The sequence below is a fragment of the Sporothrix schenckii genome (assembly GCF_000961545.1).
Source record: "Sporothrix schenckii 1099-18 chromosome Unknown Cont43, whole genome shotgun sequence".
NCBI classification, from domain to species: domain Eukaryota; kingdom Fungi; phylum Ascomycota; class Sordariomycetes; order Ophiostomatales; family Ophiostomataceae; genus Sporothrix; species Sporothrix schenckii.
The window spans coordinates 1,488,282-1,515,062 of NW_015971144.1; the positions used below are offsets into that span (position 1 = coordinate 1,488,282).

General features: G+C 56.2%; 8 protein-coding genes across 8 annotated transcripts; 4 read left to right on the forward strand and 4 right to left on the reverse strand.

Moving 5' to 3' along the window:
- Window positions 1-364: 364 nt before the first annotated feature.
- On the reverse strand, window positions 365-586 carry SPSK_02889 (uncharacterized protein; the record flags this gene model as incomplete). Its single annotated transcript, XM_016729750.1, has 1 exon — window positions 365-586. The coding sequence occupies one exon, from the start codon at window positions 584-586 to the stop codon at window positions 365-367; it is 222 nt and encodes a 73-aa protein (XP_016589216.1).
- A 160-nt stretch (window positions 587-746) lies between these two features.
- On the reverse strand, window positions 747-1,265 carry SPSK_02793 (uncharacterized protein; the record flags this gene model as incomplete). The annotated part of the gene is made up of 1 exon (XM_016729658.1): window positions 747-1,265. One exon carries the CDS (start codon window positions 1,263-1,265, stop codon window positions 747-749), a length of 519 nt encoding a protein of 172 aa, XP_016589217.1.
- Window positions 1,266-3,637, reverse strand: SPSK_02268 (Cytochrome P450 family protein; the record flags this gene model as incomplete). The annotated part of the gene is made up of 4 exons (XM_016729140.1): window positions 1,266-1,739; window positions 1,968-2,048; window positions 2,113-2,202; window positions 2,270-3,637. 4 exons carry the CDS (start codon window positions 3,635-3,637, stop codon window positions 1,266-1,268), a joined length of 2,013 nt encoding a protein of 670 aa, XP_016589218.1.
- Window positions 3,638-5,601: 1,964 nt separating this feature from the next.
- SPSK_02130 (uncharacterized protein) lies at window positions 5,602-12,344 on the forward strand (the record flags this gene model as incomplete). The annotated part of the gene is made up of 2 exons (XM_016729007.1): window positions 5,602-5,933; window positions 5,990-12,344. The coding sequence occupies 2 exons, from the start codon at window positions 5,602-5,604 to the stop codon at window positions 12,342-12,344; spliced, it is 6,687 nt and encodes a 2,228-aa protein (XP_016589219.1).
- Window positions 12,345-14,707: 2,363 nt separating this feature from the next.
- On the forward strand, window positions 14,708-17,419 carry SPSK_02228 (uncharacterized protein; the record flags this gene model as incomplete). Its single annotated transcript, XM_016729101.1, has 1 exon — window positions 14,708-17,419. The coding sequence occupies one exon, from the start codon at window positions 14,708-14,710 to the stop codon at window positions 17,417-17,419; it is 2,712 nt and encodes a 903-aa protein (XP_016589220.1).
- Window positions 17,420-17,745: 326 nt separating this feature from the next.
- SPSK_02504 (uncharacterized protein) lies at window positions 17,746-19,146 on the reverse strand (the record flags this gene model as incomplete). Its single annotated transcript, XM_016729373.1, has 1 exon — window positions 17,746-19,146. One exon carries the CDS (start codon window positions 19,144-19,146, stop codon window positions 17,746-17,748), a length of 1,401 nt encoding a protein of 466 aa, XP_016589221.1.
- A 2,366-nt stretch (window positions 19,147-21,512) lies between these two features.
- SPSK_02626 (microtubule-associated protein, RP/EB family) lies at window positions 21,513-22,573 on the forward strand (the record flags this gene model as incomplete). The annotated part of the gene is made up of 4 exons (XM_016729494.1): window positions 21,513-21,649; window positions 21,699-21,770; window positions 21,852-21,964; window positions 22,008-22,573. The coding sequence occupies 4 exons, from the start codon at window positions 21,513-21,515 to the stop codon at window positions 22,571-22,573; spliced, it is 888 nt and encodes a 295-aa protein (XP_016589222.1).
- Window positions 22,574-23,826: 1,253 nt separating this feature from the next.
- On the forward strand, window positions 23,827-25,080 carry SPSK_02558 (regulator of vacuolar morphogenesis; the record flags this gene model as incomplete). Its single annotated transcript, XM_016729427.1, has 1 exon — window positions 23,827-25,080. One exon carries the CDS (start codon window positions 23,827-23,829, stop codon window positions 25,078-25,080), a length of 1,254 nt encoding a protein of 417 aa, XP_016589223.1.
- Between the last annotated feature and the right edge of the window lie 1,701 nt (window positions 25,081-26,781).

A 26,781-nucleotide genomic window follows, 5' to 3' on the forward strand; every position in this document is an offset into this window, starting at 1 on the left:
AAGAAAAGAACACAGAACACAAACATATGCAACCACTTTACTCTGGCCGGTCAATTCCTGACAAAGTTGCACGTTACAATGGAAGGCGCATCTAGACCACCGCCACGTTGTATTCTCTATATAACCTAAACGGAAGCACTACAAACAGCTCCGCTACTCTCACGACGGACCGGACCACCAGCACGGTACATGATGTAAGACGAGAGTCCGTAGATATGCTATCATTATGTCATGGAAATGACTACAGCAGATGGTAAGCCAACAGTAATGGGGAAATTGTCCTACAATTCAACAATTCATCATACTACGTCTATCTAGCCGCTATTTTCTCACATATTTTCTCGATGCCAGGCCTCTGTCCTGTTTAAGTCGATTTCTCGACTTCACCGTCCATCACTCTCCCCCCCTCTCGGGTTAAAGCCCCGGCCTTGGCGAGGCCAAGCATATGTAAAGTGTATTTAGATTCCCATCGGGCCACGGCCATTTCATGGATTCCCATGTCAGAGAGCCTCTGGACCCTCGTGAGCCTCTGCCGGCTGAGTGCCGCGTCTGTTGGATCTTCCTTCTTCTGTCTTTCCCCCACCATTTCATCTATCTCGTCTCGTTGAAGCCGAGAGGGCTGTCTGTCCGTCCACACTTGTATATCCCGTCAAAGTCGTTTGTGGGGAGAGTTTGTCGTCTCCAGTCGATGACGACTCGTCCTTGTTCCTTGTCTTGCTTTATCCGTCCGTGTATTATACCCACCGTCATCCCTCCCCTTTTGATTTACAGTTACCACCGATTTCCTTTTTCTTTGATTTACTATTCTGACAAACTCCTCCGCCCTGACTCACGCCATCGACCACGGCCATCATGAAATCCGTCCTCCTCTCCATCGCGGCCACACTGGCCGCTGCTGTCGGCCTTGCCACGGCAGCGCCTGCGGCCCGCTCCACCTTTGCCGCCGACGAGCTCGAGCTACTGGCCCCAGAGATTGTTCGCTCGTGGCGGCAGTACGATGTACCGCCGCCGCCATCATCCAACGCCACGACCGCCGCAGCGCCCCACGCCGGCACGCACAACAGCAACACGACCACGTGCGGCGCCTTCCAGAGCGTCGAGGGCGACGCGCCCATGTACATTGCCGCGACGGCCGTGTTTGCGGCGCCCAAGGTGGCGGCGCGCCCCGCGTTCAACTGGACGCGCGACCCGGCGGTGACGCCGCGCATTGCCGTGTCGACGGGCGTGGACGGGTTCGCGTGCCCCGAGCTGGTGCGGGCGGGCATCTACGCGACGGTGTACGAGAACGGGACGCAGCAGCACGTGCCGTTTGTCGAGTTCAGCGGCAAGGTGTACGCGGTCAAGATTGCGAGCGTGGCGGCGGGGGAGAGCGTGCGCGTGCGCGTGTCGATTGTGCAGGACGACATTGTCAACATGTGAGTCGAGGGCGCGTGCGAGGGAGAGGGCGTGTCCAAGAGACGTTGCTCGTTGTCCATGCTAACCAATCTGCCAACGTCAGCAACTGGTCCAACCTCAACCGCACCGACCAATTCTTCGACAAGGACGTCCCCACGGCGTCCTCCATGTGCGGCCAGTCCGTCGCGTGGCTCGTCGAGGACTTGGTCCCCGTAAAGGCCGGCCCCGGCGATTTCTTTGCCGCGTTTGAGCCCATCCACTTTGCGGTTTCCGAGGGCGACCGCATGGACGGCAAGACGACCAAGTTTGACGCCGCGACGGCGAGCTACACGACGGAGCAGGCGCTGTGCAAGGTGGACGAGTCGGGGACGGATTTGGTGGTGACGTCATCTTGAACAGGACGACGTGTCGGTGATGACCGGAGAGAAGACGGGGCAGCAACGGAACGTTTGATTTTTATTTGTCCTATCCACTATCTATTCCACTATTGCACTATTGTTTGCTATGGATTCTATGCTCCCGTACGCCTATGCCAGCATCTTTTCGTCCCCTATCTGCTTGTCGTCTCTGACACGGATGCGGACGTTGAGCCCCTGCTGGAAGACGAGCCAGTGGTTGACGAGCTTCCACTCGTCGGGAGTAGCAAAGGTGATCTGCCGGTTAGCGCTGAACACATTGGACAAGGAAGATCATGCCTGCCCTCTACTTCATACGTACATCGTATTTGGCAAACAGCGTGGGAATCAGTTTGTAGATCTCGAGGTAGGAAATGTTCTTGCCCAAACATGTGCGATGGCCCGCGCCAAACTACAAACAGCACGTCAGTATATGGCTTTCACAGAGGTCGTTTTTCCTTTCCTAGCAGTGAACGCACCGTCAACAGGGACCGCTCCATGGCCGCCCGGGTCTCGTCTTTCGGTCGCATCCATCGGTCTGGGTTCCACTCGTCGGCATCGTCGCCAAAGATGCGCGGGTCGCGGTGGACGACCCAGGGATTGAGGCCGACGACGGTGCCTTTTGGCAGATGGGTGCCACAGACCTCGAGTCCCTTGGCCGACGAGACAACCCGCTCCATGGCCAGCCCGACGGGCGAGTGCAGCCGGCCGGCCTCCTTGATGCAGGCGTCGAGGTAGGGCAGGTCGCGGCTTTCTTTCCAGAAGACGATGCCGTTTGTGGAGGCGGCGCCCAAGTGGCCCGCGTGGCGGGCGCTGTCGAGCTCGGCCCTGAGCTTCTGGAGGGAGGCCGGGCTGGTCAGCAGGAAATGGACAATGGCGCGGAGCAGAATGGCCGTCGTGTCGCTGCCGGCCTGCACGTTGGACGTCGTCCAGGCGGTCAGGAAATGGGACGGGATGCTGGGATCCTTGCGGCGCGTCTCGAGAAACCGCGACATAAAGTCGCGGCTGTTGTACGAGTCGCCCTCGTCCTTTTCGGCGACGGCCTCCCTCTCCCGGGCCCGCGCCTGGGCAAACGCCACGACGCTCGAGTTCTTGGCCGGCAGGAACCAGTTCACCAGCCGGTTCTTGGCCCACAGCCGGTCCAGCAGCGGCATCTGGCCGACGGCCGAGCCGTACGCAAAGAAGCCGTAAATGTCACGGATCATGCTGTCGACATCGCGGCCCGTGTCGAGAAACCCGAAGCGGCGACTAAAGGTAATCTCGCCCATGACGTCAAACGCAAAGAACTGCAGCCACGCGCCGAGGTCGACCATCCCTGTTCCGGCCGCGGACCGGGCCTCGAGCTGTCGGAGGAGAGCTGCAATGGTCGTATCGACGTACGGCTCAAACGACACGAGGTTCGTCATGGAGTAGATGCCCGCAATCGGCCGCTTCAGGGCCCGGTGCAGCGCCTCGTCCTGCGTGTTGAAGAGGCCCTGCACAACACGACCGTGGGCCAGCGGCTGCAGCACCTTGTAAAAGTCGCCTTTCGGCAGGTTGGCGCCCGTGCCATAGACGGCCTGGATGGCGCGCGGCGTGCCGATGCTGACACAGCGCGGGCCCACGCGGACAAGGTCGCCGTAGCGGCGGTGCAGCGCGATGTGGGTCTCATGGATGCGTTCGGACCACGCCCAGCGAAGACGGGGGACATCCGTGAAGCGACACCAAGCTGGTCCAGGGATGTGGGCAAGGCGACGGTCACGGCGGACGAGCCACGCGGCAAAAACAAGGAAGGAGAGGCCAAGAATGACGAGGGAAACGGGGATGCCCGTGTGCTGAAGGAGGGCTGGATGCTCGGTGGCACCCATGATGACAAGTAGTAGAAGCAATGTGAGGATTCAGGAAAAACGTGGAAGAATGACAGCGCGCTTTGTGTAGCGGACCATGTAGCTCGTCCACAACGACGAGGTGTCAGATGTGTGGTGTGTCTATTATATGATAAAGACAACCCATCTGTATTGTATAGCGTTTCGTATATTTTCGTCGACGAAGGTGGCCCTGATCGGCGTCTAAGAATAGATTTGGGACTGGCCACGGCTGACGACAATCTGCGTAAGGCATGGATGGTGACAAATGGCTTTGAGAGGATACGAAATCGGTGACATGCTGCTATTACCAGATGAGGATCGACACAACCAGAAGAGATGCAAGAATGCAAGTGACAAAATGTACGTCGTATAGACACATCGTATAGACACCATTTAGTCTGCCTGTTTACAAGTGCCAAAGGGGAAAGAGACGGGCCGGAACACACTGCCGCATCTGCCAAACGGGGAAAGAGCAGAGCAGGCCACGGACGGGTTGGCGGCCCATGCCGACGGGAGAGCGTCAAACTTGGTGGCTGGGTGGTCGAGGGAAGGTGCAGGGAGTCCGGCTGTGCGTAGGTGTGTGGTACCTTCCGAAAGGGGAATGCAGGGTGCTATGAACATTGCGACTTTTACTTATCGCAACTACTAGAAAGTAAACCACAAGCGGCCAAATCGGAGTTTTCCGTACGTGCAACTTGATTGACATAGAAGAAAAAACGAATTAGAACAAAAAGCCCAGCGTCAGCTCAGCCCTGTGGAGATGACTCCCGTCTTACGTTGCCGACGAGACGTTGATTTTGTCGGACAACAATTCGACTTAAACGAAGGGCCCGAAATTGCCTAATTGGGCAGTTAAGGTCCGTTCGTTTCCCGTTTCTAGCAGCAGCCCAAGCCCCAGAACTGTAATAACTCACCGTCGCACAGCACCGCCAAAGTCTGCATTTCTTACATGTACGGCGTGTTTTGCATGTATCGCAAGTAATGTTTCCTAGGAAGCACAGCATAGTGTGTAGGGCGGGCGTGTGCCATGCGATACCTCCTCGCGCAGTGCATCAGACTTCCTTTCTGTGGCCGGTGTCGATGGCATGTTGTACACGTTTTCATCGGCCGTTGGACGACTCGGCCACAATCTAACGGCACGACTGTCGTACGGTCATCGTCCCAAGTATCCGTTCTGTGAAACCACGTACTTTCATATTTTGTCAACCTGTTCATGTCCCTTTTGCTTGTCCATTCCCAGGGTCACTCTTGCTGTTGGCTCACGCCCGTCTCATCCATATCCTTCCCCATTGGACACACCCGCCCATGCTGTCCAGCTTTGCGTCACAGCCTTACGCCATACATGTACCTTTTTTCTCTACCGTACTGTTGGCATCGCCGGTGCTACATCGTTGCAGGCTGCGGTCATCCATCTTGCATCCAAGTGTCATCCGGCCTGGGTAGTGTGTCTGGCTGATAGTCGGCTCGTCACAGAGCCGCAGGTAGTAGCTATATTTGTTTTCTGTCGTCTTCTCATCTGCTTATCGACGTTAGCCTTCTGTGTCACAATTGCAAAAGGGAATCTCCGGATCACGACATTCAACAGCATTCGGGCCATTTGCTTCGCCATCCGCATGGAAGCATCTCTTGCCCCTTTCAAGAGCACGCTTACCGTGCAGTACTTTAGCTTTCGGCCAAGAATAGAAGTCTGATCGCTCATTGATTTCCTGTTTCGTCTTGTAGTGTCTTTGTCGAGAAGAGGTGTCGTGTTGTGTGTTGATGTTGACTTGACAGACGTAGTCATATATATCGTCGTGCATACCGCCGTCTGCGTTCACGCTGGTTGATATTGAAGTCCGTCCGTAGAATTCTCTCCCATTATCGAGAGAGGCCGGCGCGACTACCAAACTCACCGTCAAACCATTTGTTTCATCTCTCCACAACACCACAACACACAACCTCTCGTCACTCACAACACCACCACCATGACCACCACACTCCTCTTTGGCGACCAGACCGCCGAGGTCCTGCCCTCCATCGAGTCCCTCAATGCCCATGCTCTGCACAGTGCGGCCCTGCGCCAGTTTTTTGACAAGTGCACGGACGGTCTGCGGACAGTCATTGCGCGTCTGCCAGCCGCGGACCGTCGCCAGTGCCCGGCCTCGTTTACGTCGCCGCTGGAGCTGGCGCGGTGGGCCGCCAGTCCAGCCAGCGACAGTGTCTCAGGAGGCATCCCAGGAGGAACGCTCCTCCGCAAAATCAGCCCGGCCCTGTCGGCAGCTCTTCTGTGCATGGCCCAACTCGGGCACGTCATTGTGTAGGTCCCATATGCCCCTCCCTATGTGTTCCGTCCATCGTTAACTGTATCCGCAGCGACCTCGAAAACAATCCCAGTCGTTTGGCGGACACGGTCATTTTGGGTACCTGCACGGGCCTCCTGGCCGCCGTTGCCGTTGCTTGTTCGGACAACCTGGCCGATGTGCTGGCCATTGCCGACCATGTGGTCGTGCTCGCGTTCCGTGTTGGCTACGAAGGCGTACGGCGCACGGCCCGCCTCGACGACACGGCCAGCACCTCCTCTACCACCACCGCAGCCTGGGCCACACTCGTGACCAACATCACGGCCGACCGTGCGGCCATCGACGCAGCACTGGCCGATTTCAACCAAACGCGCGTGCTGGCCGCCGACCGCCGGGTGTACATTTCGTCGGCGTCCTCCACCTTGTCGTCCGTCATCACATTGAGCGGCCCGCCGTCAACAACCGCGGCTTTCTTTGCAACGGAGCCTGCCGTCCTCCAAGGTACCAAGCGCAGTCCGCTTCCCATTGCCGCCGCATTCCATGCCGAGCACCTGCCGCCGGTGTCTCCAAGACCTATCCCCGACAAGGCCGTCCCCAACGACGCCTTTGCGGCCTTCCTACGCCGCACCGTGCGGCCGGACGTCACAGTCTTGGCCGCCCGTGCCGATCGCCCGCAGTACACCAGTACGGCCATGCTCTACCTTCTTGGCGACGTCATTCACGACATTTTCCAGACACCCATCGACCTCGGCGCCGCCATGCAGAGCCTGGCGAGCCTGGCTGCCGCCAACAAGACGACGAACGTTACACTGGTCTCCTTTGGACCCATCAACTCGGCCAAGGCCATTGCGCGGTGCCTGACGGCCCAAGGCATCACCGTCCACACCGGGGCCGGTCCGTCATCGACGCTGCCCGCCTCCACATCGTCTCTCACATCGTCTCCCTCGGGAGCTGCCTGGCCCCCGCCGCCGGGCGACAACGCCATTGCCATTGTCGGCATGGCCAGCCGGCTGCCCGGCAGCGAGACTCTAGACGAGTTCTGGCAGGTACTCGAGCAAGGCCGCGACCTGCACGAGCCGATCCGGCCGGACCGCTTCGACGTCAACACCCACTGCGATCCCACTGGTCAGCGCCGCAACACGACCCTCACACCGTACGGCGTGTTTATCGACCGCCCGGGCTTCTTTGACACGCGCCTCTTCAGCATGTCCCCGCGCGAGGCCGCCCAAACTGACCCGGGCCAGCGTCTTCTGCTGCTTACCACGTACGAGGCTCTCGAGATGGCCGGCTACGCTCCCGGACGGACGCCGTCGACAGCGGCCCGCCGCATCGGCTCGTTTGTCGGCCAGACGGGTGACGACTACCGCGAGGTCAACGCTGGCCAGGATGTCGACACGTACTTTATCACAGGCGGCATCCGCGCCTTCGGACCGGGTCGGCTCAACTACCACTTTGGCTGGGAGGGCCCCAGCTACTCGGTCGATACTGCCTGCTCGTCGAGCGCCGCGTCCATCCAGCTGGCCTGCACAGCGCTGCTGGCCCGCGACTGCGACTCGGCCGTCGCCGGCGGCGTCAACCTCCTGACCACGTCCGACTTTTTCGCCGGTCTGAGCCGAGGCAGCTTCTTGTCCAAGACAGGCGGCTGCAAGACGTTTGATGCGGAGGCAGACGGCTACGTGCGCGCGGACGGCGTGGCCGTGGTTGTGTTGAAGCGGCTCGCCGACGCCGTCGCCGACAACGACAACGTTCTGGGCATCATCCGCTCCGCCGTGACCAACCACTCGGCCGAGGCCATCTCCATCACGCATCCGCACGCGGCCACCCAGGAGCGCCTGTTCCAAGCGACCCTTGACCGGGCAGGCCTGCAGCCCAACCACATTGACTATGCGGAGCTGCACGGCACCGGCACGCAAGCCGGCGACGCCACCGAGTCCAAGTCCGTGACCAACGTGCTTGCGCGCAACCGCGGCCCCGCCGAGCCGCTGTACGTCGGCACCGTCAAGCCCAACCTAGGCCACGGCGAGGCCGCCAGCGGGGCCACGTCGCTCATCAAGGTGCTGCTGATGATGCGCCACAATGCCATCCCACCGCACGTCGGCATCAAGGGCCGCATGAACCCAAAAGTGGCCCACCTGAAGGACGTCAACACCCACATTGCTTTTCAAACAACGCCGTTCGTGCCGCGCCCCGGCGGTGACGGCAAGCGCCGCGTGCTGATCAACAACTTTGACGCGGCCGGTGGCAACACGAGCATCGTTCTGGAGGATGCGCCGCTTCGACTCGAGGATGCTACAGCAAAAAGCGATCCGCGCTCGCATCATATTGTTGCTGTCTCTGGGCGCACGGCGACGGCTCTGGCCGGAAATACCCAGCGACTCCTTGACTACTTGCGCAGCGACGCAGCCTCCCATGTCCGCCTCGAGGACCTGGCCTACACCACCACGGCTCGTCGCATGCACCATGGTCTCCGGCAGACGCATGTCGCGTCGTCGTTAGACGGCCTCATCCGCAGCCTTGAGTCAGCTGGTGCTGAAGCGCCGGCTGCTACCAAGGTGCCCTCCAAGTCTTCGTCGGCCCCGTCCGTCATCTTCTGCTTCACCGGGCAGGGTTCGCAGTACGCTGGAATGGCCTCGGAGCTCTTTGCGACACAGCCTACCTTCCGCGAGACCGTTCTGGCCTGTGACCGTATTGCTGTTGACCATGGCTTTGAATCCTTCCTGCCCCTGGTCGCTGGTGAGGACGCCCTGGACTCTGCCTCGCCCGTTCAGGTCCAGCTGGCCATTGTGTCCATCGAACTCTCCTTGGCGGTCCTGTGGAGGTCGCTCGGTGTCGCCCCGGCAGCTGTCATAGGCCACAGCCTCGGCGAGTATGCTGCTCTGTGCACTGCAGGCGTCCTCTCCCTCAGCGATTGTCTGTGTCTCGTTGGCCACCGGGCACGCCTCATGCTCGCCAACTGCCAGCCAGGAACCCAGTCGATGCTAGCCATGGCGTGTGGTGTCGCAGAAGCCGAGTCCCTGTTGCTCAGCTCATCCGGCTTTGGTCACTGCGAGATTGCCTGTGCCAACGGCCCGTCAGCCACCGTCGTTAGTGGGCCCGCGGTTGAGGTCGCCGAACTTCAAAACGTAGCTTCGTGCAAGACGACTTTGTTGGACGTCCAGTTTGCCTTTCACTCCGCTCAGATGGACGCCGTTATTGACGAGTTTTCCATCTTCACGGCCAAGGCGCACTACTCTACGCCTTCGATCCCCGTTGCGTCAACATTGCTTGGGACGCTGCTGCCGGCTGTAAACGCCTCGCCAAGCCTCATCGACAATACCTACCTTGTGCGCCAGATGCGCGACCTCGTACGGTTTGAGGATGCCCTGCGGTCTCTGCTTGCAGACTCGTCCCTCCAGGCAGCGCAGGCTGTCTGGGTCGAGATCGGACCCAGCCCCATCTGCATCGGTCTTGCCCGCCCCAGTTTGGCGACAGTCGGTAAAAACAAGTCGTCTGTGCTTTTGCCCTCTCTCAAGCGTGGCGAGAGTGATTGGAAGATGGTTTCGCAGGCTGTGGCTCTCATCTACGAGGCGGGTATCAACATTGACTGGCAAGAGTACCATGCTGCCTTTGAATCGTCGCTGCGCCTTCTCGAGCTGCCCACGTACGCCTTTGACCTCAAGAACTACTGGATCCAGTACCGCGGTGACTGGGCACTTCGAAAAGGCGATCCGGTCGACGCAACAAGCAGTGCGTCCACTGAGCCACACCCCGGGGTAGCACTTGCACCAGCGGCTCCTTCCTACCCACAGTTCAAGGCGACCACTGGCATCCATCGCATCGTGTCGCAAACCATTGGTGATGCCAGGATTGCGGTCACATTCGCCACGGATGCCATCGAGCCTAAGCTCAACAAGGCGCTGCGCGGTCATCTGGTCAACGGGGCCGGACTTTGTCCCAGTTCCATTTTGGGCGACATGGCACTCACTGCCGCCGTCTACATCCGCCGCCTCTCACAATCCAACAGCGCCACGTCGTTCTCACCCATTGACCCTGAGATGTGCATGGACGTACACAACATGGGCATCCATAAGCCGCTGCTCGTGCAGCCTGGCGAGACGAAGCAGGTCATTCGCACGGCTGCAAAATGGGATACGTCAGCCAACACAGTGTATGTCACGTTCAGCAGTCAAGACGGCCCCGACGGCGCCGAGGTCGAGCATGCCCACTGCGAGGTCGTCTTCGGCGACGGCTCTGCATGGCAGTCTGTGTGGAAGCGCAATGCCTATCTTGTCCGGTCGCGCATGGCCCAGCTCGTCGAGGCGTCCGGCCGTGGTCAGGCCCATAAGCTGCTGCGGCCCATGGTGTACAAGCTATTCGCGGCGTTTGTCGACTATGCACCCAAGTATCAAGGCCTTGAAGAGGTGTACATGGACAGCCACGAGCTCGAGGCAGCCGCCAAGGTGCAGTTCCTGACCAACGAGGCAGAGGACGGTACCTTTACGCTGAGCCCCTACTGGATCGACGGCCTTGCCCACTTGTCCGGCTTCATCCTCAATGGTGCCGACACTACACCGGCCGACTCAGTCTTTATTTCGCACGGCTGGGGCAGTCTGAAAGTCGTCGGTCAACTGTCAGCAGAAAAGTCGTATCAAAGCTATGTCCGCATGCAGGAGGAGACTGGGAGTCGTGGCGTCCTGTCAGGCGATGTGTACTTTTTCGACGGTGGTGACGTTGTCGCCGTGTGCGAGGATCTCAAGTTCCAGCGTGTCAAGCGTTCAATCCTGCCATATCTTTTACCTTCCGGAAACGACCAGGCAGCCACAAACCAGCCGGTCTTACAGCAGGTTTCACGACCAACTGTTCCACGTGGTAAGACTGCGACAAAGCCAACGCCGAAGTCAGCAGCGCCTCCCCAAGCAGATACCGCTGTTTTTACTCAGATTCTCGACGTCGTCGCATCCGAAGTGGGCATCGACGTGTCCGAGCTCACAGATGATGCTTGGTTTGCTGATCTCGGCGTGGATAGCTTGCTGGCCATCAGCATCACTGCCAAGCTCAGCACTCATCTCGGCCGCCAGCTGCCAGCAACGTTGTTCACAGAATACCTTGGCGTCAGCCAATTCCGCAGCTACTTTGCTGAAGAGTGTAGCACCGGGCCTTTGGAAAATATATCGCCTCCGTCAGACCTCGGCAATAACGACAATGACGATGACGACGACGTCGACAGCGGTGCCAGCAGCAATGAGTCGCCCAGGCAGGCGTATACGCCGGTTAGCAGCTTTGGCGAGACACCCAACCCGGACTCTGCCGACGGCCAGTCCACAGAGCTATTTCGCAAAATCATTGCCGCCGAAGTGGGTGTAGATCCGTCCGAGATTGAGAACGACACGCCGCTGGCTGATTCGGGCGTCGACAGCCTTCTATCTCTGTCAATTCTTGGCACCATCAAGTCTCAGACGGGTCGCGTCCTACCTTCAAGCTTCCTTCTCGACCACCAAACGATCGGTGACATTCAGAAAGTCTTGGGCGGGCAGTCGCACACGTCGCCGCAGGAAATCGCTCAAGCCGTCGCCCAAGCAGCATCGCTGTGTGTGTCCAAAGAGAGCAGCGCAGCGTCCTATCAAGCAGAGGCCATCCTGCTGCAGGGAAGTCCGGGTCTTGGCGCCGCAGCCCTGTTTCTGCTGCCAGACGGGTCAGGCAGTGCCAGCAGTTATGTCGGATTGCCGCCGATTGGTCTCAAGGGCGCCGTCTACGGCCTCAACAGCCCCTTTCTGGGCAATCCCGAGGACTTTACCGCATCGCTCCAGGACGTGGCTGGTGCATACATAAGCCAGATCCTCAAGATACAGCCCCGTGGTCCCTACCACCTGGGCGGCTGGTCCATCGGCGGTTCATATGCCTTCGAAGTGGCTTCGCAACTTGCTCTTCGTCATAATGAAAAGGTGGCCAGCTTGGTATTGATCGACGCACCGTGTCCCAATTCATTGCCACCACTGTCTGCGGAAACAATTGACCTTCTTGACACGATCGGTGCGTTTGATGGACTGAAGGGACGGGCCAACAAGATGCGAGAAGGCGTCCGGGATCATTTTGCTGGGTCTGTAAACTCACTCAAGCAATACATTCCGGCTCCGGTTCCGCACTGGGCTGTGCCACAGTTGGTCACGGTGTTGTGGGCGCGTGATGGCGTGTGGGAAACTGTTGGCGAGGCGGTACAGGACCAATACCGACGAAAGCAGAGGGGCACTATCGGCGTGAACGCCGCACAAGACTGGATCATGGACCCGCGAGTGGACAAAGGTCCGAACGGCTGGGAAGACTTGCTGCCAGGAGCTCACATCGTGTGCAAAGTGGTTCCCGGCGACCACTTTACCATCATGAGGAGACCGGGCAATGCCCATCTCGGTCGTGAGATAGCCCGCAGTGTCTCGGGGCAAGAGATGGCATGATGGCCGAGCGGTGGAGCCAAGAACAAGGGCTGGAACCTAAAAATGAATGCCATGTCTCAGCTAAAGATAGTTGGACTGAACAACACTTCGCAGCTTTTTGCTTAAATGAGATAGCTCTGCGGGCGTGTTCATGTCGTGAATACTGAACAACGGTCCATCGCATTTATTGGCCGCGTTGACCTGCCTTTCTGGTATGGTCGGTTGCATGTGTAGCACAGCGCCCATGCCTTCTTTGTTTTATATCCTCTAAAGTTGCCGGCTTTCAACTGCAAGTATTCTCGCCGATGACATGAAGGCTGCCTACAGCGAATTCTGACAGCCGAAGAATATCTCGTTTGGACATTTCTTGCCAAACGAGATGAGGCGGTGACCGAGCCGTGGTTATCAGTTCGCAAGCATAGTGTGACGAGTGTCGAAGAAGGATGCTGCTTCAAAAGCGGTATGCTGGCAGCCCTCGCATTATCATGTCGTGTTCAGGCACAGACATAGATTGGGGCGTATGCATAGAGACACGTCGTAGTAGGGTGGGGGTGTAGAACAGGAGCCGTATTGTGTTGTCGATTTGAAAAACTAAGAATAGAAACAAATGAGAATGTGGAATAAAATAAATGCGAGAAAGCTGACGAATTAGCAAAGGTTGGTAGGAAAAGAAAGTGGCCGTGGTAGAGCCAGTATGTTTCCACAGATGAAAACGTGAGATTCACCGCAGCAGGGCTGGTCTGCACATAAGCAGCACCCGTCACTGTCCAGAGCAGCAACCGCGTTGATCCTGCTCGCTTCCTGGTTCTCAGACGCCAGACAAGCCAGATGTCATGCAGCGGGCCCAAGGTCGTATCTCGTAACGGCAGTCGAGGATGATGAGATCATGCATGAGGGTGACCGATATGCCACCGTACTCTGTGACTCCCATCAGCGTGGCCCAGGAGGTTCATTGCACAGGGCGTACCTGTGCTACCCATACACGGTGCTCCGTCGGCCAAAGTGCAATCTGTTGCAGGCGATAAGGGTCAGCAACGTGAGATTCTGCTCTCTTGGTGGACAATCAACCACAGCAAGTCTCCTTCCGCTGTCGTAGAGTAGTTCGCTGGGTAGTGGGAAAGCTGACAGTAGACATCAGAGGCCTTGGAGCCTAGACTGACCTATTTTCGTGTTACTTCATGTGCGTGGCCACTCGATAATCACTCCGTCAGTCCGCTGCCGCTGACGTGCGTCGTATAGACAAATGGTGTGAGCAATAGCCGTCGACCGCCATGTTCTGGAAGATTGCCATAGTGGCACAGGAGGATCACCGTATTGCTTGATAAGCCTGTCGGGTTGGCCCGGGCAAGGATGCACATGCACGCATCAGCCCTGTTCGTGCGCGGTGACTTGTCCGTCGACCTGCGTTCTGCAGGGCCGCAGCGTTTCGGCAAAACAAGGCGTGAGAAACAAGATAGGATGCCAGCGTTGTGTTGTGTTGTGTTTTGGATCCTTTTCTGGCACGGCGGCACTACGCCAGTCGTGCCTTCCTTCACCGCAATGAATGAAAAGCCGTTTAAACGGCAAGTGCAATGGCGTGCTACAGGCTATGTTCTGACATGTCGGCAGACGCCACAGCACTCTTAGCCACCAAAGCACCAATCACTAAAGCGTGGGGGTCATGCCTATCTAGTGCCTAGAGATCTCAACACCTAACCACCACCAAAACTTGTAGAAGATGGCGAGACTTCCACTTTAGGTAATTCACATTCGACATCGTCAACGCCCTGAAGTCAGCTTCTTACACCCCATAATTCTCAAAAGGCGCCAAGCTTAGCCCCTGCAGCGCATCGCAATCACTAATTCCCCAGTGAAATAAGCTCAAAAACGGCCGGTACTTGCCCACCGGTATTCTTTAGCGCCGATCACCCGTGGATAAGACTCCGCACCTTCCTTAGACTTTGTCATTCTTCGCGCATTCCTTCCTCTTCAAACATTTTGGTACCACCACGCCAGTCGCCCATCGCAGTTTCCCGTTTCGTTCCTGGTGCTAAAGAAATAAAAGGGAGGAAGGGGCCAGATTTGGACCCCAACAACGGCAGTCACATCCGCTGTCCCTTGCTGAGCCTGTCTGTTGGTAGTTCCTTCTGTTTCCTCTGCAAAGCACACTACGCCGCATCCGAGCAACCAACGTCGTCCAAAGCGGGTGCTAAAACGCATTCGCACCTCATCGCTACCGTCCGGACCCTCTATGGAATATATCAAACCGCCCTCTTTGCATCCTCAGCCGCACGACGTCGAGCCTCATCCATCCACACCATCATTCACACTACATCATCTCGATCACCTCAGCTTCCTACCACCATCCAAAACCCTCTGCTGCCACCAATCACAAAGCAGCGCCGATGGCAGACCTCACCTTTAGCCATCTCAGCTCCGATACGTTCGAAGAGGAGGCCCAAAAGAAGGCCGGTCGCAAGCGGCCCCGAGTCCGCAATGTCATGTCTTGCAGGCCATGCCGTGAAAGAAAGGTCCGCTGCGACCGCGAGGTGCCTTGTCAGCCATGTGCCCAGCGCGGTGTCGCATCCAAGTGCACATACAAGCATGCCAAGACGGCCTCAGTTGGGTCCACAAGCAAGCCGCCGTCGCCCCGTTCACGAGATTCTACAGAATCCGACAAGACCTCTCCTCGGATAGTATCGACGACATCGCCTCAGTCGAGTATTCCTGGTCCAAGGCCGGCTTCAACACGTGCTCCAGCGGCCCTGCCCATACCAGACAGGCATCAAACTCAGGACCTTCCGACAAGGCCATCTCACAATTCCAAGCAGCAATTTCAAGGTCATATCGTCCACATATCCAACCGCAAGACGCGCCTCATTGGTGTCAGCCACTGGATGGCCCCGTGCAGCGAGATGATGGTAGTCAATGCCATGATCAACCATACACACGGCCTTGATGCGTGTATGAGAGAGTTTGCCGACCTGAAAGAACGGTTACGTCGTGCGAACACCGGTATGGCCCTGTTGCCTGCAGGCAGTCTAGCAGCCAATGGCGGGATGACCGCGTCCTTTCTTTTTTCTGTGCTTCCGGACAGGACGTCTTGTGAACTGTGGATCGGCCGCTTTTTCCGAAGCTATGGCCGTATCTACGACATAGTGGACCCGGGCACGTTGACATGCGATCTGCACAAGGCCTTCTCTTTTTCGACAGAGGAACGAGGTGGATACGCTACTGCGATGGACTCTGTCTACCTGCTTCGGATTCTCGTGACGGTGGCTCTCGGCATGCAAATGTCAGAGGCCAATCGTGTCCATGGCCGCCAGTTGGCGTGCCTTGTTGAGGAATTTGTCCGACGTGCTTCTCGTGTCCAAAAGCCCTGCACGGGAAGTCTGCAGGTTCTTTTGCTGCTCATTCTTGTCAGAACCGTCATGGGCTCCGAGATCGATGGGGAATACGACTGCATGGGCCTTCTCGGGCTGACGAGCAACATCGTTACAAGAATGGGGCTCCACCGCAGCCCAGAAATATTTCCGGATGCGTCGCCCTACTTCATACAGCAACGAAAACGGCTTTGGGCGTGCTATTTGCGGCTGCACCTCGCATACTGCATACGCACCGGGTCTCAACTCAATCTGCGCCTGGACGATATCGACTGCCCCTTGCCGTCGGCCAGCGTGCTAAAGGCCCCCTTGGCCGCCATGCCGGTTGACGAGAACATCAGCAAATGCTTAAGAGAGTGGACAGTGGACGACGAGAGTGCGCAGAACGATGCTTCGTTCAACTATGCCTCCGCCAAGTTGGCCAACGTTGTGGTACCGATTCACCAAATCTTGTGTTCGGCTAAACCCCTAGTCAACAGTGAGCAACAAGACCTGTTGCAGCGCGGCTTCGCCTCCCTTGTAGAAGAACTCCCAACAAGTCTCCAGTCCGGGACTCCGGTGTCTGATCCTACGGTCGAACTACAACGCAGCCTGATATCCGTCGGTATATACAGCTTTCTTCTCGTTGTGTCGATGAGCTACATCTTGTCCAACTCGGCGACCGAGCTGGTTCCGTCCGACGATCTCGCAACACAACGGCCTCGGCTTCTTGAGATATGGGACTACACAACGTCCATCTTGACCCAGTTCCAGTCTCTCTCGCAAAAAGAATCCGATGGACGGGCGTCGAGGGCTAGTTCAAAGTCGACATCAAGTCTAGCGTCTCTGCAATTGTCCGACTACCCGAACACGGCGGCCAGTGACGCCAGCACCATGACCCATCATTTGATGTGGACGGATGCTGGCCGAGCAGCACTTATTGGCTGTGTTGTTGTTGGCCGTCTTCGGCGCCATGACATTGATAAGACGATGGCATTTTCAGTTCATCCACGACAAAAGCACACTGCGTCCATCTTCCAACAGATGCTCACCCAGTCTCTGTCGGGGCTCCTTGACTTGTGGCGTGGCAGGTCGCACTTGGGGCCCGTTACAGCAAAGACATGCATGATTATCGCCGTCGCCATCGCGGTGACGAATAGTCTCTATTCCGACTTTGGTCATATTTACGACAAGGGCGTCGAGGCGGCCACTCAGCAGATTGCCGAAATAGAAACTGCCCTAGAGAAGCACGCAAATCAGACCATGTCGACCTCGAGAGAACGGGACTCCGCCATAAGTATGGATGATGCCGCTGCCGCGACCGCCGCCGTTGCTCACTTCGCAGCCACGACTCAAGCTCCTCATCTGCTACCAGGCCATAATGCCCTGTCCATGATGCCCACCACGTCTGCAGCTGCCATGCCGCTCATATCTCCGGGTACACTGCCGCCACAAATGGTAGTACTGGGTGCAGCGCCCCAGGCTTGGATACCAATGGGATTGGCTGGCCGTGGTCCCGGCCAACTTTCCGATGTGTCCGCCACTGGCTCGTCAGTAGGCACAACGCCCGAGTTTGGTGAAATTAGTGGAAACGGACCTACAGTTGGCAGCGACATGTTCGGGCTCGACTTTAGCTCAAACATGACGGCTGCTCCCTACACCATGGCCAGCAGTTTTGATAGTGCTCTCATGGACGACTTTGACTCGTCGTTTCTCGACTTTTCAAATGACACGATAATGAACAATATGTTTTGAATACAAACGTTTCATGTACTGCTTTTTTTTTCACACGTTGGAATGAACATTTACATCGCTTTTGATTGAAATCAATTTTGTTGTTTTACCATTCTTGAAATAATTTTGTAATTAAAATCGCAAAAAAGGGCTCATTAGTTGGAATTCAAGATGCCCCTAAGGAAGACACAGCTGGAAGAGAAAAGACAAAGATCCTTTCGATGACAAAAAGGGAACAAACGCCGAGGAAATGCAACAGTACAAAACCCTTGACAGGAACTCAACCCGAGCATGCTTTTGCTATACTCTCTTACCCTCTTATTCATTCTACCTCCTCCGCTGCAGATTTATGCCTTCACCAGGCGGAAGCCCACCTTCATGTGCCGCACCACGACGATGAGGAACGCACCAGCGAGTGTCGTGACGCCTGCAAACAAAAACGCGCCCCAGTACACGGTGGACGTGCCGTTGCGAGACTGGTGGTCCACAATGGCACCAGCCACGGGGCTGCCTATGAGCATGCCCAGGCCGGCCGAAAAGAGCGTCATGCCGAGGTTCGTTCCCAGCTTGGTCAAGTCCGGGCACAGGAAGGGCACGGTGGCAGGCACGACCGCCTGGATGGAGCCGTTTGTCAAGCCCAGAAAGACGGACACCAGGACAATCCCGGCTTCGTCGTGGACGGCGATCCAGGCCACCGTGATGACACCCGAGAAGAAGACGGCTGGCATCAGAATGGACATGTTGCCAAATTTGTCGGCGAGCATGGACGGGACAATGCGACCGGGGATGGACGCGGCGTTGATGATGATGAGCATGTATGAGGCCGTGGAGGCGTCGATGCCGATGTGGGTGGCGTACTGCTCGACGTAAAAAAAGGGCACGTAGAGGCCGATGAACGAGAAGACAATGGCGACGAGCCACATGGCAAACGTGGGGTCGCGTAGCGCTTCATAGTTGATAAGCGGCCCCGACTTGCGCGGCGGCAGGCGCGGCTTCATCACGGCAATGGCAATGATGAGCGTGGCCAGCATCAAGAAGCCCATGACGCGGACGGCCCAGCCGAAGCCGATGTTGATGATGAGGCGACGCAGCGCAATGGGGTAGATGATGCCGCCAATGCACGAACCGGTGGCCGCGATGCCAATGGCGGTGGCGCGGCGCGTCGAGAAGTAGGTGCCGACAATGGCGACGCCGGGGATGAAGACCATGCCGGCACCAATGCCCACGACAATGCCCTGGGCCAAGAAGACCTGCCAGTATTCCTTGCAGATCGAGGTCATCATGGTGCCAAAGACCTCGAGGAACGAGCCGATGAGGATGTCCGTGTAAAAGTAACCTGCATCGAGGGCTCGGCCACACAAGACCGCAATGACGAGCATGAGGAACGCTTGGATGCTGCCGATCCACGAGATGGCCGACTCGGTAGATGTGGCCAGTAAATTGGCCGAGTAGTAGGACTGGAAAACGCCGTACGAGTTGACGATGCCCCAGGTATTGAAGTTGATGAAGAAGGCGCCGAGAACCTGCAGCCATGCGCGAGTGCCTCCATTGGGCGGTGGAGGAGGTCCTGGTGGCGCGGCAGGTGCAGCCCCCGGAATAGTGGCCGGCTTTTCGCCGATGCTATCGGCGCCGGAAGTGTCTGCACCCGAAGCGTCTGCACCGGACAAGCGTGTCGGTGAGGGATCATTCAGGGTGTTAGCTTCCATGTCCCTATCCGAGGTGGGCTTTGCCCCTTGATGAGACGCCATTTCTGGTATGGTCTTTGTCGGCTACGTTGTGGTTGAAAAGAAGATACACGGGACGGGATATGAATGGGGTATGTCGAATAGAAGACGGCTCTAATGAAACGGGTTCAATTGAAGAGAAGCGGATTGGCTTCTGAGAAGGCCGATCGATTGTTAAATGGTTGAATATTTAGATGATCGTACGTGTCCTGTTGTAGAGTGAAAGCCAAGCGACACGGGTCGTCTTGAGATGTGAAGGTCTGAGATGATGGTTGCAAGAAAAGTAAAGTGGAAATATCCTGAGTAAAGGAGAGCAGAAATGAGACCCAAATAGAAAAAGACGTGAGCTAAAGGTGCAATATTATTGGGAAAGGGAAAACGATGTCTTGGTGAGCATCGAATATAAATTAGGAAAAGGGAAGGGTGTGCATCGTGAAGAAGCTGGTTTTCTCAGCAAACGGGCGATGGGGAGACATTTACCCCCATTCGACGACGCACATTCTGGGTCAATGGAGGAGGAAGGTGCACAGAGCATCAGGACGGTTGCACTTTCCTCCCCGATCCATCAAAGGCGACAAACGGTCGTTTGTCAGACAAGTGGCATGTGTATATTCATCGGCAAGAGCGAAGGTCGTTCTTTCCAGGCCAATCAAGTTACACCACCCAGCGGCTGCCCCATTAGGAAGTGCTGGAGTCGGATTTTAAATTCCCAAACAGGACTAGTCGGACTTAGATTTCCTCTTCAGGAGCGCCGACAACAAAAGTCAATGACAGGGACAACGCAAAAGACGATGACAAAGGGGCTCACAGGACAAGTCCACGGAATTGAATACGTATAAGATACATCAAAGCATTTTACTTTCTCTATATCGCTGACAATAGCTATATAATTTGTCAAGGGTTTAGGCTGCGTAAAAACCATTTCTCAGGCAAAGAGGTCATCTGGTAGCGTAAGGCGCATGAAGGATATTACAAAAATCTCCTAAAAATATTGGCGACACCAGAAACTTTATTTTTCCGCCCATATGTATGATCTTGTGTACAGGTGGGCAGGGGTGTTTGCCCACTGGTGCATATCTACCTGATGACGGATTTACATCGCGTGTTCCATGGCCCTGGAGTGTTTGTTTCGGGCATGCAGTCCTTCCTCCATTATATTATAATGCAACATCTAGTGGAGGCCGATATAGAACAAGTTGAGCCATATGAAGAGGTTCAACACCGCTATGAGCATGTGACTGTCAAGCCTTACCTGGACCTTAAATGCTTCCGTCCGCTTTTGTCTGTAGCAAGGAGAGTTCACAATATGAGCTAAGATCATGATCAGTTCAAAACAAAGCGGATGATGGGATGGGGTATTCCATATCCTAAACCAGACGTGTCAACGCCGTGCTTTGATATAAATAAGGGAATTGTCAACGTTTTTCAAATTTTCTTAAAGAAGATGTTGATAACACATATAATTCGTTCATTTACAAGACGAGGCCTTTATTTTTTTTTAAAAAAAAATAAGAAAAGAAAGAAAAGAAAAGAGAAAAACGAAAATGAAGAGAAAAGAAATTAGTGAAATCGTGTATACGTGTCCGTGACGAGGCTGTGCCTGTTATCATCCTGGTCTGTTGGAAGAGAAGGCTGAAGAGTCTGCGTCAGGGAGTTAGCGTCAAGAATAGCGTGCCAATGCCCTATGCGCCCTGAAGCCAAATTTGGGACTCATCATATTTTCGACACGTGACTTCGTGCATGACACTGCGCACGGACCAATAAAGGAGGGGCACCATACGGGGGAGGGGAACCTGTTGCAGGGGCGACGAACTGTCAAAAATAAATAAATAAAAACACCGCCTGGAAAAGAGTGGCTCGGTCGTCTGCCGCTGCCCGTCCGGTTGGAAAACAGGGGAAGCAGGGGGGATGTGCCACAACCCCACTGTAGTTGAGCTGGCTTGTTTTGTTGATTGGACGAGGCCGATGATGGAAATTCGATTGCCTGGGAACCGAAGCGGAAGGAAGGGACTGGACAGGCGAACCTGTGGAATTCCTCATATTTTCTGCCGTCAACATTTTCAGGCCTCTGCTGCCTTTCGCGAACCGGAAGTAACTACCACACCTTTTCCTCTATCACGAGCCCCATCTCGAGATTTAACTTCTTCTACATCCCTTACCACCCTCCCGCAAACGGTAATACTGCCAACGAGCCGACGACAGACGATACCCCTTCTCGATTTTTTCCTTTCGCGACATCCTCTTGCCCCCCTTTAACGTCACTTGCGTCATCTAGCGTTTGTTGCTTTCGCTTTCGCACCCCAAACATTTCTGTTGTCCGGCTTTCGTCTTGACGGCATATTTCCTCTCTCTCCTCTGTTGTTTCCTTCGTGTCGCTGCTAGCCGCAACGATGGGTGAATCAAGGTACGCACTTCCTCACCGCGTTCCCGAAGACTACTCGAACAAAAACCTTCGTGCGATCAGGGTTCGTTTCCGGCGCTCCTTCTTTCAAGGACGTGCACGGCGGTGGTCTGAGCGCATGATGGCGTACGCCTGTTGGTGTTTGACAGCTCTCCTTGCTGACCACATCCCACAGACAGGAACTCGTGCAATGGCTGAACAGCCTCCTGCAGCTCAACGTCACAAAGGTCGAGCAGTGTGGAACAGGGTAAGTTGTGCTGCGTCCCCCGTGAGCGGCTAGGCGTGTATCGCGATCCCAGACGCTGACCGTCATGTCCTCCGTCTCCAGAGCCGCCCTGTGCCAGGTCTTCGACAGCATCTTCCTCGACATCCCCATGTCGCGCGTCAAGTTTAACGTCAACACGGAATATGCCTACATACAAAATTTCAAAGTCTTACAAAGTGAGTGCAGGACGGACAAGGCGTACAATGATATGTAGTGTAGGGAGCGTTCCCAAGGTCCCCCGACTAACCCGCATAGGCTGCTTCCAGAAGCACCAAGTCGACCATCCCATCCCCGTCCAGGCCCTCGTCAAGTGCAAGATGCAGGACAACCTCGAATTCCTGCAGTGGACCAAGCGCTACTGGGACCAGCACTACCCTGGCGGCGACTACGATGCCGTCGCGCGGCGGAAGGGCGCCCCAGTCTCGGCCGGTGGCGCTGCGCGCGCGCCCGTCTCAGCAGGTGCCGTCCGGCGAGGCACGACGCCCACAACAGGGCCGCGGATCGGCAAGGCCGTGGGCGGCGCCGGCGCCGGCTCGGCCGCCCTGCAGCAGGAGAACAACACGCTTAAGGAGACCGTGGTGGGCCTCGAGCGCGAGCGCGATTTCTACTTTAGCAAGCTGCGCGACATTGAGCTGCTGATCCAGCAGGCGGTCGAGGAGGACCCGGAGCTCGAAAAGCAGGAGGATGGCCTCGTCAAGCACATCCAGACGATCCTGTACTCGACCGAGGAGGGCTTTGAGATCCCTGCCGAGGAGGCCGGTCTCGACGACCAGGAGACATTCTAGGTGACTGGAACGAAGACCTCGCCACGCCCACGGCGCGCCAGGACCTGCATCCGAAACATTGTGGGCGTTCCGACGACGGAGCCGACTTCGGAGCAGCCGGCCGAGGCAGCAACAGCTACTTGTGAGGAGTGACAAAAGGGAGGACGATATTTTTTCTTTTACTACTATACCTTGGGCGTCTTGTATCGGGCGGTATGTCCCTTGGTATGATGTGCTTTGGAGAGCTCCGCGAAAAGATGGAGATTGCAGGCGGATGAAGACGAGTCGGGGGTGACAACGCTGCCACCATTCATTGGCGTGCATAGGTATCAGGCGCATCAGGCACTGATGAAAAACACGATATGACCGAGTAATAATAGAGGCTGCATCAGTATGCGTGACGTTTCTCTTTTATTGGCTGCCGCCGATTGTTCGATCGCTGTCTAGATTTCACGCGTAAATGGCACCACGTGACACCGCACTGATATCCAAATCGGGCAGCACCGATGGCATCCCTACCGTTTAGGAAACAGGTGAAGGAGGAAGCCTCGTAGCGGTTGTTAGCGGCTTTTAGTAGACATTTTTGGCGTTTTCAGCTACGTCAGAGGGTTTTCACTCGCTAAGACATGCTGCTGGGAAGGCCGGTCTAGCCGCCCGCTTGCCAAAAATGGCGCTAAGCTGCTTGCAACCAATTTCCAAGAGCACTGTCGATGTTCGCCGCCTGAATCTCCACTTTCTGCCGTCTTGGGAAACACATTCGAGGCCCTGGTGACTCGTCCTATTGGAAACGAAATAGAGGCTGTGGTCAAGGCTCCCATTCTCCTCACTCTCTCTTCTTGTGCATGTATCCTCCTGCTTTTCTTTCTTCGTTCTTCATTTCGAATCCGGGACGCGCTTCCATTTACGACCGTACTGCTTCTCGATCGCTATATATCTCGACTGTCACCCAGCGACATCCAAACGGACGACTCCGAGCTATCACTAACCATCAATCTCCAGCCCGGATCGCCCGCTGTCTTTGTTCGTATAGTTCGCTTCGTTGTTCTTTCGCTTCACCTGTGCCGCGCATGCCGCGTCTCCTGACTCGACCCTCTGGATCCCTTTTAAACACGAGAGCTTTCGTCATTGTTTCTTCATTCGCTTGGTCCTCGCTTCTCCAATCTATCGGCATCGCCGGTTTCACTTGAGTCGCCTGTCTTGGAGAGCTTTTCTTGCCTCATTCGACGTCCTCTCTTCATACCATCGGCATTCCAACAACTCCCACCTCGCCCTCCATGGCGCCGCCCATTGAGATCTCCATCCCGACAACGTCTGCTGTTGCGGCGTCCGGCGGCGAAAAGGCCTACACACTCTACAACATCACGCTCCGACTTCCCCTGCGGTCCTATGTGTTCCAAAAACGGTACTCTGAGTTTGCAGCCCTCGATGTCAACCTTACCAGCCTCGTCGGTGAAGCACCACCGTCACGACTCCCAGGGAAATCCTGGTTCCGATCGACCATTGCCTCGCAGGAGCTCACCGAAGACCGCCGCGTCGGCCTCGAGGCCTACCTCCGCGCCATCGCCGAATCCCCCGACCGCCGGTGGCGCGACACCAGCGTCTGGCGCGCGTTCCTGAACCTGCCCAGCGCGAATGGCGCCGGCTCGTCGTCGGCCAGCGGGCGTAGCAACCAGGGCATCGTGCCGGCGAGGCGAGAGAACGGCACACCAGCAGCGTCCGCCGAGAGTCGCCTACCCACCATTGGGCTGGCCGCAGCCAACGCGGCAGCGGCGAGCGACCCCGGCACTTGGATCGACCTGCACAAGGAGATGAAAGGCGCGCTCAAAGAGGCACGGGCCCAGCTGGCGCGGCGAGATGCCGCGCTGACAGCAGGCAGTGGCAGCGGCAGCGGCGTGTCGTCGGGCGCCGCCGAGGCCGGTGCGGCGGCCAAGCGCGAGCTCGTCAAGACGGGGAGTCTGCTGACGGCACTCACGACGGGGCTCAAGACGCTCCAAGAAACAAAGCGGCTGGGCGAGGGCGAGCTGCGACGACGGCGGGACTTGCTGGCGGCGGCGCGCGTGGAGCGGGATGGGCTGGAGACGCTGAGTGCGAGTCTCGCGAGTGCACGGCCCAATTATGGTGAAGGCGGCAGCGGCGGCCACGGTGGCAGCATCGCCGGCTCGGGGGCGGCACCCATTACAGGGGATCGTGCCATCCTCTTTGGATCCGCCGCTGTGGGCGGTGGCAGCAATGGCAACGGCCGCTCGTTTGGTGGCGGCCGCGTTCTGGGCGCGCCGCTACCCGAGACGGACCAGACCCGAGAGCTGAACAACGATGATGTTTTGCAGCTGCAAAAACAAAAAGTGGCCGACCAGGACGAAGAGGTCAATGTGCTGGCCAAGATAGTACAGAGGCAGCGGGAGCTGGGCCTGGCGATCAAGGAGGAGGTCGACCTGCAGGCGCCGATGCTGCAGCAACTAAACGACGACACGGACCGGGTGCAGGGTAAGATGAAGGTGGCTAAAGACCGCATCAAGCGGTTGAATTGACCGGGGGACAAGCCAGTCTGTACATTGCGAGGCACATTTGCGTTCCTGAGTCATTTCTGTTTGGTGTTTCTACTGGATTTCTATTTCCGTCTGTTCTTAGTCACGTTGGCTCTTTTCTCCTTCGACGCATGTTCTTCCACATCGGGGAGATCCCATTTGTTTTCGGCCGGCATAGCAAGCAAAAATGCCCTGTGTATTTAAACAGGACCATAGCAATCGTACTGCGACTATTTTGATACCATTTGACTTGTCCAGTCTTCAGAATACGTGATGCTGCACACGACCTCCAGCGACGTCATAAGGATGGGACGGGATGATCCATCTTGCATATGCATGCAATTTATTCTACCCTCCCAAATCTGTGCGACAAGCCTTTACTGTTCTCTTTGCCAAAGTACCAGCCACCGATCAGCTGTCTGATGTTGCAGGACTGTCCGTGCGAGCCAGCTGTGGGCAGTCCCAAATCCTTACCTGCCATCTATCTGCAACATTGACAGGGCGGTAACAACAGTTGATTGTAGCACGTCCTAGTCCACATATATACGTCATACAATGTGCTGGGAATGTTGTGACTATGTAACTAAACAGAACTTGATTGCATACCGGTCACTATGAATGAAACATGTATTTTCGTAAATGTGGCCGTGGGAAGCCAACGAAAGAGTCAAGCATGACTGGTTTACTGCTGTCGATGTCAGGAGTACGGGAACCTGACACCCTGCACGGAGTGCGGAAGCTGAACAATACTCGAGACTGGTTGTCAATGGTTGGTTTTGGGGGCCAGAAAAGCGGCGGCGCCGGCCCGATTCGGCGCGGAATTAAATACTTGGAACATTCCTTTGTCATGGACTCAGGGTTCACCAAAGGCACCACATATTGCCTAGGAAATAGCTTCAAAACGAGCAAGGGTCTTGTTTCTTAGACTTCGACTTGTTCTTCTGTGCCCAGTTTGTGTTCCGGCGGGTTCAAAGAGGAAAGGAGCGTCCCGGGCGATGAATGGATGCAAAGAGTTGGCTACACGTTGGCCCAAAATGGACCTAAAGCGCGTCCGTTGCTAGGCAACGAGATAACTATGGACAGCGAACACGGCGTGACGTAGTGGAGCCTTTCCATTTAGCGCAGGCCTAATGTCAAAAGGAAGCAAGCAAGATTGTCAGAAACAATGAAGCAAGCTCGCGCGCAAAACATCTGTTCTTCGAGAACATTATGTTTTCGATTGCAATGCTGGCTGTGACAGGCGTCTGGCGCGCCACCACATCTCCTAAAATCTGCTTCCCTGTAAGAATCCCTGTGACAGGCGGATTGATAGGCAAAGAGAGCCCAGGAAAAGGACACAAGTGCACGACGAGAAGAAAGCGAGACGATTTTCGTCCCTTTCGGTAACAAACGACTGGCTGGTAGGATGAGATATTGGTCATGAAAACAACAAGTTTTTGGCCAAGATGTGACCTGTTCGTCCCCTTGGACCCCTGCACCGTCTACAGAATATTTGTACTGTCCGTTTTGACTGGTTGCCTGGGCACGGTCGTGTTCGTTCGGGCAGCGGTAGGCAATCTCTTTTTCAACGGTTGCGATATATTGCATTGTAAATTTGGGTGCTGGTGGTAGGAACAGCCACCGGTACAACGGTACAACGAAAGACAACGACCAGTTTAGGCATTTTGTCTTTTGGAGCGGGACGAAAATTGGCAAAGAGCATCG